At 30.4% G+C, this 13,935-nt stretch overlaps 1 protein-coding gene across 1 annotated transcript; it reads left to right on the top strand.

Annotated features, from left to right (window-relative positions):
* Nucleotides 1-7,676: 7,676 nt before the first annotated feature.
* Nucleotides 7,677-8,285, top strand: VNE69_07018 (reverse transcriptase; the record flags this gene model as incomplete). Its single annotated transcript, XM_065474022.1, has 2 exons — nucleotides 7,677-8,042; nucleotides 8,085-8,285. 2 exons carry the CDS (start codon nucleotides 7,677-7,679, stop codon nucleotides 8,283-8,285), a joined length of 567 nt encoding a protein of 188 aa, XP_065330094.1.
* Nucleotides 8,286-13,935: the final 5,650 nt, after the last annotated feature.

The following is a 13,935-nucleotide window of genomic DNA, read 5'->3' as shown; positions in this document are numbered from 1 at the left end:
AATTTAACTATGTAGCGCTTTTCTTTATCAACTATAAAGTTACCACTTTGTCTCTGCGATAACATTCTTGGTTTATTTGATATTTTCTTCGTGATTATTGTTTTCATTATTTCCGATTCCAGTGAAATCTCTTGATAGGTAATCTGCAATACAATTTTTTTTCCATCTATATGATTTAGTAAAAAACTAAATTCATTTAACAACAATTTCCATCTATTAATTCTTGATGTTCTATATTATTTTCATAGATACAATTTTTACTATCAGCATAAATCTCTACATAAGATCCTTGGATTATGTTTTTTAAATTGAGCATAGATAAAACTATTGCCAAAAATTCCTTCTCAACAATACTGTAATTTAATTCTGGACCAGAAAATATTTTACTACAATATCTAATGATTTTATTCTTTTGTGTAGCGTACTTCCTAACCTATTTCGCTTGCGCCAACTTGTAATGTAAATTTACTATTGTAATCGGAAAATAATAACTTGTGATTACCTAGAATCCATTCTTTGATTTTGTCAATTTCCTTTCTCATTTCGGTCGTTACTTTGATTTTATATTCATTCTTGTTCTTTGACATATCGGTTAATTTATTAATCTTTATCGATAGATCTGGAATAAACTTTCTGTACCAGTTTATTACTCCTAACAGTTTTTGTATATCCTTTTTCGTTTTTATTTCTTTCTTAAATATTCTATTATTTAAATTTTAGTTTTTAGGAAAATCCCTTCGTGTTTTATTTTGTAATCCAAAATTCAGTTTATAGTTGATAAAATTTCGATTTCTTAAATTTATTTGGACATTTTTGCTGTATAATCTTTCTAGTATTTGTTCTAAGGAAATTAAATGACTTTTCTTTGTTTTATTATAAATCACAATATAATTTATAAAAACAAATACATTATCTAAATCTCCTAATATGTTTGAAATATTAATTTGAAATAATTTTGAGCGGGATTAATCCTAAAGGAACTTCTCTTGCATTTCCACTATTGTCCTAACAAAAAAAAACAATGTATATTTCTTGCTTTTTTCATCTATTTTTATCTGATTAAATTCGTTACTTAAATCAATCTGCATAAAAAATTTGTTAGATTCCAATATTGTTATACAATCCTCAATTTTGGTAATATGTATGGGTCATCTTGCAAGGCTTTAATTACTTCCTTATAATCTACTACTAAACGTAACTCCTTATTTTTCTTTTCTATGAAAAATGTAGAGCTCATTATATCAGAAGAACTCTTTTCAATTATATCTGCATCTTTAAGTCTTTTAATTTCCATTTTCGCCTTTTCAAAATATTTAAATGGAACTGTATAGGTAATCTTCTTTGTTTTTAAAACTGGTCGTATTACGTTAAACAAAGCTAGGTTTGCTTTCATAAAGGTTAATTTTTTGTTTTTTAATATAGAAATCTAATAGTTTATTAAACTGTTTGTTTTCGCTAACCTGACACAATTTCTTGACTATTTCTCTATCTAGCAATTCTTCCGCATTTCCCTACTTTTGTACCATGTCAATTCGTAGTCCATCTAATTCTACCGTTCCTTCGGCGTAATCTAACTTCGCACAATGAATGTCAAGAAATTCGTTTCTTAGAATAAAATTAACGGGTAATTTTTTCTAAAACGCAAAATTCTACTTCAAAGGGGTTTTTTTATCGTAACAATAGTATTGACCATTTCTTTTGATTCTTCTGCAACATTAGTTCCAATTATGATTTTAATTTTAACACATTCTTCTTTCTTTGAATTAAATTCATTAACTGCGCTTTATAAAATATGATTTCTCCTTGATCCCCATCTAGATTATTTTCACACTATTAGTACCTATTTTTTCTATTACAGTAATGTTTTCGAAACCTTGGCTACGTTGTTTTATAATCTCATTCTTATCCTTATTATCTGCAAATTCAGGCAATCTTTTTTTATTCTGTAAGGCGTAGCAACGCCTGGTATCATGAGTATAGTTACTCTTATGAAGTGAACACCATTTCGGGCTATTAAGTTGAGTATTTCTGCTATTATCAAAATTCTCTTTTTTCATAATGGGTATTGGGTTTCTCAGCTTAAGTTACAATTTCATTTAATATTAGAACAAGGTAATTATAAATTTCATAGATTTCCTTACTGATCATCTTTTGTCTTGTTAATTATAAATGCGTAAAATTTCCTAGTCCCTCGCAAAATACTTCTTTCATTTTATGCAGAGCCTCTCTTTTTTTAGATCATTATAATTTGAATAACTGTTTAGTCTTTCCTCATTTGTTTCTTTATATTCTGCGATACTAAAAAACTTATTTGGCTTGTATTATCTAATTCACGTATAGCATGTCTTTTTTGTTCCGGTGGGTAAAAAAATTTAACAGTTTTTCTTAATGCAATATAAGAATCTGATGGTAAATATTCCTTTCTTGGTTCGTGTGTACAATTTATGTAAGTCAAAGCCATTTGTTCGTTATTCCTATCATTTGCTTTAGCTAATATCTCAAAGTTTTGGAGTTATTTTATGGTTAAATCTTGTTGATTATCCTAAATGTTATCAATTTTTACTTACTCTTAACTGCAGTTCCTTGTTATTTTTTACAAATTCTGGATGTTCTTTTTCTTTCTTGTATTCTTTGACATGAGTTTTCTCGTTAAATTCAACTTGAGGGTCATGAGGGATGAACCCTCGTTATAAGTAGGCTTCCAGTAAGCTACTTGTAATAGGCTCCTTGGGCCTTATTTGTTTTTAGAAAAATCGTTTATTATTTGTGTTCTTTGTTTGCATCTCCTTTTCCTTTTTGTTGGAAAGAAAACTAATTTTTTCTAAAAATATTAAAGAAATTCCATTTTGGGAAAAATGGAAAATTATATGTGGTTGTAATACCACAGGGTTTTCAACTATTGCTTAAAGTTTATTAAAAACCATTCCACTACTAAGCAAGAGTTGCTAGCAGTTATAAAATCGATTCAATACTTCAGAAAAAATCTATTATTAGGAAACTTTACACTAAAAACGGATTATCAGGCTTTAAAATATTTGCTTATGTCTATGAACGTAAAAGCTAGGTTGGCTAGATGGTCATTACTGCCACAAGAATATGATTTCTATATTGAATACATTACATGATTATCAAACTATGAAGATCACCTAAGCAGAGAATTTGAAAAACATGAGGAGACTGTTTTAGAAATAAATTCAATACAAATGAAAAAAATTTAAACAGATAGGAGGTTAGTATTATTAAAGTTTTAACATGTTTTATTTGGGCATGGATTAAAACAGAATATGAAATATAATATTGGTCGAAAATTTACTTGGAAGAATATAGGCAGAGACATAGAAAATTACGTAGATAAATGTGTAATTTGTCAAAAAGAAAAGCCTCAGAGGAAATTTAGAGATATGGTGTCATTAGTAACAAAAACAATAGGAGAAATTCAGGAAATAGACATATTAGGGCCCTTGAGAGAAAACAAGCAAGGATATAAATTCTTATTGGCAATGATTGACCACTTTTCGAAAGTTGCTGAGGTGGTGCCGATTTATACAAAAGACATGAACACGGTTATTTATTTGGTTGATAAACATATAAACAGGGGGTATGGTATTCAAAAGGCCATTTTTTATAATAATGGCATAGAATTCAAAAATAATATATGTGAGGAATATGCGAAGACCAAAAAAATTCTATGGAAATATGGCTCCCCTTATAAACCTACAACCACGGGGCTTGTTCAGAAGTTTAATAGAAGTATAGCCATAAAATTAAGAAAGATTACAGAATTTGGGGAATTTTATTTGGGTAGAATGTGTCCCTAAAGTAGTCAGAGTCTATATGCAATCATGTCATGGGGCTATGGGGTGTGCACCGATAGAACTCTTAATAGGAAGAGCTTTAAATAAGATAGATATACAAGAAGAAATGCATTCTTTAAAAGATAAAAAACCCAAAAGGCGCAAACAATTAAAAACTTGGACGTTTTTAGACGAGAATACGCTACTAGTAAAAAAGCTAATTCCGGTGACAAGGATGCCATTAAGGTGGGAGATAGAGTTTGGTATTATTTAATTCTACCGTTTAGAAAATACTCAAACCAAAGTGGGAAGAAAAAGGAACGGTTGTAGAACCGCGATTCAATTCATTTAAAGCGTTGACTGAAAATGGAAAAAACGGTTATGGCAAGTTGAAATCACGGCAAGCTTTTAAAGGTATGTTAGTGTAGGAAATGTAACACATGTCAAATCCGGCAGTGGCCATTCTGAGATATTTGACATGTTGCTCTTTAAATATTTTATAATGAATGTGGAGCGCGAGCGTTGACCCCTCTAAAAACGTAAAAAAATAAGAAATAAAAAGAACACAAATAAATTTTTTAATTGAATGTTTAATATTAAATTTATTTTAAGCCTAGACATATGGAAAATTTGAGTACCTTCCTCAGTTTCACATTTCACTTTGTTGTTTGAATGAATTTCTATAATCTTAACTTCTTTAGAAAAAAATGAAGGTAATTTTAGTTTTTTTGTTTTGATATTATTATCAAAGTCTTTGGCTACAATGATTTTGTCACCAATTTCAAAAGTATATTTTGAGATATGAACCAACGAATGACGATCCATTCTTGCAAGATAATTTAATCAACTGAACCAGTTTCAGTTTGCTCTTTAAAAACACTATTCGACAAATCTCTTCCATTTTCTGTCTTGAGTATCATATAATTTCTTTTAAACTATCATCTGAAGACTCGTTCTCATCTTGCGTAAAAACAGAATTAAATCTTGGTATTTTTAAGACTAAATTAAATAGACATGCTTTGTCGCACTATGTTTGGCTAAATTGTAGTCGTAAACGACTTCATTTAGATGTTTGGCCATAACTTTTCATCTTCAGTTTTAGAATTATCAACGGCTAACAAACCTTCTTCAAATACATGTTTTTGGATTGTTCACGTTAAGGTTTGGTTAAACCTTTCTATTTGCCAGTTTGATTGTGGGCGACGGGGCCTACTATGTTTTTAGATAATAAAAAAAGTCTGAACAACGTTTATTTATATAGAAAGTGCAGAATTCCTTCCTTATCACTTTGAAGGATCTTGGGCAGACCAGTCATATTGTAAAATAAAAATTTAAGATTTTTTTGTAACCTCATCACCTGTTTTACTTTTCAATAAGAAGGCCCATGCAAACTTAGAATACACATCTATTATTGTTAAAATTCAACAATGCCCATTGTTAACCCCTTTTAAAGTGTCATATCGATGAAATCGATCATGGGTCGTTCCATCTGTTTAGAGGCCGTAATATATAATTGGCGCTCTTTATTTTTTAACGGTTGTGATTGTCCACATGTGATGCATTCGGAAACGATTTTTCTTATATTGTCCCTTAAAATTTTTTTAAAAAAGCTTATTGCATGATTCTTTGAATCGGTTAACGCCCCTGTGATGAAGCTGGTGAAAAGCTTTACATTAACTTCCATGGCTTGAAGCTGTTGACTATGAAAAACTTTGAGGTGGTCTCCATTAGCCTCGTCCCTTATATATAGCGCCCCATCTATAAGAAGGCAATTGCCAGCTTTTTGTTTCAACCATTTTTTTGTTGCTTTTCTAAAAAAAAACTTCATTGTCCCTGCCTTGTAAAATTAATGTTAAATTATGCATTCACTAGCATTTCTGGGGGAAAGAATCATTTTTAAGGGATAAGAAAAAATCTTTTTATTCATCAAATGTCATTTTGCAAGTGTTTTTTTATTGTTTATATTTCACATTATGTAGTAAGCTATGGCCGAGTGGTATGTGCGCTTGTTTCCTTCACATAGGCCGCAGGTCCGAATCCAGTTTAGTGCGTTTATTTAATTAAATAATATTAGATTTAGACAGGGGTTTTCGTCAGGAAACTCAGGGCCAACGCCTGCACGGCTTGTTAATCTTAGGGTTCAGCGCCGGCACAGGATGGAATCCTAGGGGTCAACGCTCGCGCGCCACAATAAATAACCCCGTGTTTTCATATCACCAATAAGATTTATATGACATGGGAAATTGACTTTGAACATTCTAATTATTCCTTATAAGTAAAAAACAATCAAAGTTTTCATAGTATTTTTTTAATACTCGTATATTTGTTTTAGGAAATTTGTTGATTCAATTGTTTAAGTTTGTTAATTTACAGTGTTTTCTTGTAGTGTAAATAAACATGTAAAATATAAATAAAATTTTTATGAGGGTAAATAAAAATGGACCTGCAACTTCTAGTATTCATATTCAACAATGTTAGTCTTAGTGAACAGCCGGGCATACACGTTGAAGAATTAGTCAATCTAAAAGACAATGTGGCCTATTCTATAAAGACTGATGGTCGAGGAGGAATAGAAATAAAATCAAAAGGGCCAAATGATATTGAATGGAGTGTGCCTAAGAAAATTGCTGTACATGAAAACGCCGGAGAATTACTTAATAGTGGAGCTCTTATTGTCAAGACAGAAGGTAATGAATACATACTTGCATATGCCCCAACGCCGAATGATTTTCAATTAAAACCAGAAAAAATTAATTATAATATACAAGAATACAATAAAATGTCTAATGACGAAAAAACAATCAAAGCTGTCTATAATTCCAAACCTAGATTTATAGAAGGAATACGGACCGACAAAAGGTCTACATTTTATGAGTATAAACCAACCATTCAACAAAAGAATGCAGCTTCTAGCCCGCAAACGAAAAAAAAGAATACGAAAGTAAAAAACGACGATAAAAACGTTGATGAAGATTCTGTAAGTAGCAATGCAGACAAAGTATTGGTGTCTATTCCTGTCATGGGATTTACTCTATTACTAATCGCGTTATAAATAAATTCTTACAAATGATTTCCTCCAATTGTATATATTTTTAATATTCTACATTTTTTATAAGACTATTATTTTTTTGAAGAATTTAATATTATAAATGTTTTTCAGTTTTTATACATATAATAGTTTTTTTCGGAACAAAAATCTTAAATTGTAAAAAGCCATTAAAGTTTTGGTGCAATAAGTCGTATTGTTTTATTTATGTTGTGTGATGTTTTTGTATTGAACAATTATAGGCAAATTAAATTTAATCTATATGTTGCTGCATGCAGATTCACATTTTTTTATAAATAAAAAACAGAAAATTTTTTAGTGCAAAATGTCCTACCAACATCTAATAAAATTAGAACGGAAATTTGACTAAAATTAATATTTTTACTTTTCATAATGGTTTAGATTTATAAATTACAGAAAATGGTATCGAATATCTTCCACCAATATACTACGATATAACATCAAGTGATACCTAAAGGTCTAAAACTTTTAAACCGGAAATATGAGATCGTCGTAAATCAATTTATTCAAAAATCTGTCTCTAAAACAGTACAGTTTTACATAAAAATTATAGATCGGCGTTGTTTCGCATTAACATTACAAAAAAATTGAACGTATTATATCACTAAGTTGAATCCAATCGACACAAACAATCCAAAAAATACATAGAAGATATTAGTGAAATAATAACCAAGAACAATGCATGCATTGATAACTTTTAACAGAAAAGGTATAATATCAAATCTATTAGTCTCTGATATTTTTCTTTGAAGCATTTAGTACAGATTAAACAAAAATTAAAGTTATTTTAAATTAGTAATTTATTATTTTAAAACATGAAGGGTAAAAATGAAGAAGAAGGAGCTGAACTAAAAATAGCTGAAACAACACCAGCAGCACCGAACAACCAAAAAACACACGATATAAACTCAGTATCATTAAGTACAGAACCAGGAGGACCCAAGAGGTCTAACAAGTTGGATTCTCTAATGGCCGTTCTCGGGGAAGTTGAGGGCGCCAAGTATGATTGGCCTAGGAAGTCTTTCCAAGCCATTTTAAGTAGATGGAATCAGATGCCAAAGGGAGGATGGAACAAAGTACTAGAGTTCTATTATGCAAAATTTAAGAAAAAAATATCTATTGTTAGAATAAAGAAAATGGCGCAAAAAGCACTTGAAAATGAAGCAGGGACGCTTACAGGAGTAAGAGAGTTAAAAGAGGAGAATACAACTTAAAGAAGAAAGACTTTGGACGAGATTGCAAGAGTATGCTCCCCAAAAGATGTAGAGCGACAAAATGAAATAGATAAAAGATTTAAAGAGATGTGGACTAAAATTAAAGATACGGACGTTTGCTCTGTACAAGGAACAAGAAAGATATCTTCTTTAAAAGCTAATTATGAAATTATAGAATCTTTAAAATTAGTGGTTGAAAATTTTTACTAAAGAATAAAGTCAATAATATGAATGATATTGTCAAAATTATCCAAACTGCACAATGGGTGTATCAAGAGATAACATGTAAAGAAATTAAGAAAAGTGTTTGAAAAGAAAGTATTGAAGATAAAATAAACGCAATGGAACAAAAGAAAGCGCTTTTTGATACAATTTAAGTTAGAGAAAGATAAGATAACTGAGGAAGAGAAAAAAGCCCTAAGAAAATGCATGAGGGAAAGAAACTTAATACTTTCAAAAGCAAATGATGTTATTAAAATGGAATTATACCTTAAGGAGAGGATCTTGGTATACAAGAAGAAGATAGAAGTTCACGAGAAGAGAAAAGCATATAGAAATGAAAATACAAAATTTGAACTTTACCGTGGAAGATACTACCGAGACCTAAATGCAGAGGAGAAGAATGATCATAAATGTGGTATTATAAATACCACAAATTATTTATTTTTATTTTATCAATTTTCCCTTTTTGGAAAATAGACCGTTCGACCGATCTATTCCAAAAATCGAATATTTATTTAAATTTATTTCTCACCCCCACAATTCGAAGGATGACAACACACTTTAACAACAACCATCCTAATTACCATTACCCTTGTAACCCAATGACAAGGAAGAACAACCAAGCTAGGGAAGACTTAATGCCCCGTACTCATGGCCCAACGAGCCACAACAATAATAAAATCATTAATATCATAGAATTGTATTTGCTCAGAGGTAGCTCCTCTGGGTTTCGTCAATAAAGTTGGGAAAAAAGAGATTGAAGATTTTTGGTCGAAAATGTGGGAAAATGCAAAACAAGAAACACTGGAGAATGAAGAAGAATACCTATGGAAATACAAAATAGAACAGCCCAGCATCAATGCTTTCCCGACAGAAAAAGAGTTTAAAAATATAATAGGATGGCTGCCCAACTGGAAAGCAGCAGGTCCAGATAGAGTCTATAATTTCTTTATAAAGAAAATGTCTTGCCTACATGGATCTCTTTACAAAGTAATTAAGAAAATATGCCTGGAGAGTTATACGGAAGAAGAATGGTTTTACAGAGGAATTACTTATCTGATACCTAAAGGGCAACCAGTGGAAGGAAAAGACTTTAGACCCATTACATGTATGTCTAACTTGTACAAACTTACAACAAAATGTATTACATACGTACTCCAGGAACTAGTGGAATCAAACTCTCTTTTAGCAGATAACCAGATGGGAACAAAGAGGAAAGTGCAGGGAGCTAAAAATCAGGCAACGACAAATAACATGCTGAATAGAGAATATAATTATAAAATCAAAGCGGCCTGGATAGATGTTAAGAAGGCGTACGACTCAGTAAGACATGACTATTTAGAAAATGCATTATAGCTCTGGGACTACCAGAGTGGATATGTAAGACAATAGAATTACTGGCCAGCAAGTGGAATCTAGAAATATTTGAAGGAAATGAGAAGATCATGGAAAAGAAGATCAGAAGAGGAATATTACAAGTAGATAGTTTGTCGCCGTTATTGTTTGTGCTGTGTATAGACCCGCTAAGTCGTAAATTGAATAGTATATACCCCAAGTTAAGCATCCGTTGGGAGAACAAGCATTTGTAACTAACCATTTGTTGTTTATTGACGATCTATATTACTTGCAGAAAATGAGGAAGTATTGAAAGAGATAATAGATAAGACAAGAAATTCTTTAATACTGTAGGTCTAGAAATCAACGCGGAAAAATCGGCTACAAATAGTATAAAGTGTAAAGATGAAGGTAAATTGCTAGAGGGGCATAAGGGGTATAAATATCTAGGCATTACAGAAAGCCACGAAGGTAAGATAATGAAGGAAACAAAATAAAAAATATGGAAGGCCATCTTATTAAGAATCGAAAAGCTATGTAAGACTAAGTTGAATGCGAACCATTTGTTTAAAGCAAACAAGAACATGGAATAAGCCTAATTAATTACTATATAGGAATAATAGATGCCGAACCAGAAGAATACAAGATCATAGACATTAACATCAGAAAATTATTGATTAAATTTCACGTCCATCATTCAATCTGCAACTAAAGAAAGATTATATCTCTCCAGAGCCGAACTTGGAAGAGGGCTCCAATGCGTAGAACATAAAAGTGAAAGAATGCTTTTACAACTAGCCAAAGAATTTGAAAGCACGAAAGAATCTGTTCTAAGACGCAAAGCGTTTTTCAACTCCGAGAAAACAGGCTACGCTTATCTATCCACCATAGAAGGATATATAAAAGAGAAATATAAACTTAAGGAAAACGTAACAGCTAAAATATTAATAGAGGCACAAAATATTTCTCTTTATAGCGATATAAAAATAAAAACAAACCATTCAAAGCTATTTAGACCAAGAGGCGATCCACTTATTGATATAAAACAGGCTGCCACGTGGCTCACAAAAAGAAATTATAAGCCCGAGAGAGGAAGGCAATTTTTGTGCATTACAGGACCGAAATATTTTCTTAGAGAAACAGATAAAATGTCCACACTGCCATGAATATGCAAAGATAGTAGATCATATGGCCGCCCAATGTGATCGTATGCTTTCACATGATTACATGAGACGGCACAATGAGGCACTGCGATGCATCCACCTGCAGTTGTGTAAGACGTATGGTCTATCCCATGCCAAAAGAATTAGAAATCATTCAGTTAGGAATGTGTAGCAAATGAGTATGTTGAGATACGAGTCGACAGTAGGATACATTCCAGTATTAAAATAAAGTATAACAAGCCTGATATACTAATTGCAGACAAGTTGAGGAAAGAAGTGATCGTTGTAGAAGTTGGAATCACAAGTTTTAACAACCTCCATGCAGTAGAAACAGAAAAGAGACATAAATACGACTTGCTCGCAAATCATGTGGCTTCTCTCTACAAATACAAGCCGAAAATTATTCCTTATGTGATGACGTGGGATGGAATAGTAACTAATTTTCACCGTACGCATTTCAAAGTGCTCAGATTAGAACCCAGAACGGAAGCATATATACAGTCAAGAGTCCTTAAAATGACTTTAGAAAGCCTAACTATGTCAGCCAGACATGGGCTTGATACAGATCAGGAAGGGGTCTTCGAGAGCCCAATGAGTGAATCTCAGAAGGAAGTCCTGGAACTGCCAGATGAGACTGTAAGCGTATCTTGTGAAAAGTAATTAATAAGCCGAATATTATACCCAAATAAATTATATATTATTATTTTATATGATGATGTATGGTCAATAATACAGCGTTTTTACAAGTATGTTAATGCACAGTTCACAATACGATTATGTGTATTTTTTCTGTCGTTATTGACAAAATTTATCAAATTTAGGAAACGACTTTAAATATCAATTCCCATTATAACAGCAGTAAAACCTCATTCTTGTCTTATATTGTCAACTTATCTCCATATTTATATGAGGAAATTGAATTCTAAAACGTCGCACTTACTTAATTGTTGAACTTTTAACAGGATTAATTGATACAATTGCTTAAACTTATTATGCGTTTATGATGTTAACACCAAAAATTTCATTTTACCATTATATTATGTATTTCTTTCAAAGGTTTGTGTTGATATTATTTTTTATATGTATATATATGTCAAAGGCCAAAAAATATGTTCTAAACTTTGTTCTCGTTTAGAATATGAATAATGTCCTGATAATTGTGTTCGTCCCGAAAACCAGGTACCGATACATATATATATATATAGCAATAACTTGCCGGATTAGGACATATCTTGAAAACTCGCTCTCAAATCTCTTATTAAATATTATATAATTTTCCAAAGACGATTATAATATCATAACCACATAGTAATGGGCGCGAATGTTTTTTTTTCAAACGAATGGTTTAGAAAAAAAAATATATTAAAATCTTACTTATTAAATTATATTCTGATTATATGAGAAAATTTATGAAGAAATATATTAAAAAATTTAACATCTATTTAGAGCACTAACTGAAATAAATAGGACAAATTTTGAATTTAAAAAAATTTACCCTTATAGAACATCATAAAGTTAATTTGGGGCTGTATTGTGCACTGCCTAAGAATATAAGGCATCAATTTCGACAAGAACAATGACCATGATACCTCATAAATTTAAATCTATTCAACTTAGTTGATTTTTTATATATCGGTATAACAACCCCCCCCCCCAAAAAAAAAAAAAATGAAATAACAATGTTCTATTGACTTAAAACCAAGAACTAATCACATAAGATATTATATACCTTTTTTGATATTTCTATCTCTTCTTGGATCGTATATAAATTTAAATGGAATATAAATCGGTTGTATCTGTATTTTTGAACAAATCATCTTTAATATGACATTAATATTTATTGTATATTTTATTCTACTAATATTGGTATTCCGGTTGTAAAGTAATTTTGGACTTTATCTTATCCTTCAACAAGCCTATAAAATATTTTTGTTAAACATATAGTACTTTTGTTTTATATTAGAGAAACTGTTTTTCTAGACGCGTTTATTAGAAATGATTTAAATAAAATATAATTGGGTTTATAATTGAAAAAATCTATTCAAAAAGAAAATATAATAATTAAAGATTATATAAGTACAAAAAAATTATGTTTTTTGAAATAAAAGAAACATCTGGATTGAAACCGCACAATTAAAACTTAAAAGCTATAACAATTTAAGAAATAAGATGGTTTAATTTAAACCTTCTTTTCACTCTGTATTGTAATCTCCCTGATGGTATAATTTGTAATCTATTTTGGCATGAAAAAGAACTTCGTACTTGTAATTCGTAACAAAAGTTTCAGATCTAACTTAAAGCTTATATTCGTAAAAAGTTCTTGTGAACTACTGCAAGCATCAGTTTTTTTTATTTTTTCTATAAAAAATTACTATATTTCAAAGGCATTCTCATATAATTTCTGGATAAATACATCATTATAAAGATAAACAAAATAATATGCGCAGAAGCAACTTTTCTATAAATCTATGATTTTTGACTCTATAACAACTCTTGATTCATTTTTACACAAACTCGTAGTCCGTAACGTCTGATATAGAAATCGATCTCGATCTAACTAATATCTTTATAAATATGAAGTTAAGCAATAATTGAACTAATTTCAGACAACTAAAGATACCAATGGTGATGAAAACATCCATATCTTTTATAGCATTATCCTTGGATATAGTAGAAACAAGTTTGTTTATTCGTGCAGCTTTCAGGCTTTTAGGAATTTTTAAATATATAAAATAGTTAAATAAAATATTGTTTTCCTGAAATAAGAATAGTAGTTGAAAATAATAATTCTATTTAGCTAATTTACAAAGCCATCGTTATAGAGAAGAGATGTTTAGATGCCTCTATAATATATATACAGGATATAAACAGATTCTCGATGTACACAACCCATATTACTGATAATTATTTAGAATTCAAAAAATAGAAGAGATATTAGATAATATTTCATATAATAAACCCGAGTATGTTTTTATGTCATTTTTATAGTACTGTTTTGATTATATTAAATTCTAATACAAAAACTAATGACTAAAGCGTAAGTTCTTCTCTTTTAGCGTAAAGTTTTATAAATAAATGTTACTTATAGACTGAAATTCATCTCTAATTTAATATGAAAAGTTTGCAGCTAATAAAATTTT

The sequence above is a fragment of the Vairimorpha necatrix genome, chromosome 7 (genome assembly GCF_036630325.1).
Source record: "Vairimorpha necatrix chromosome 7, complete sequence".
Classification (NCBI taxonomy): domain Eukaryota; kingdom Fungi; phylum Microsporidia; family Nosematidae; genus Vairimorpha; species Vairimorpha necatrix.
The sequence above is the reverse complement of the archived record's forward strand: the minus strand, read 5'-3'. Positions and strand labels throughout refer to the sequence as shown.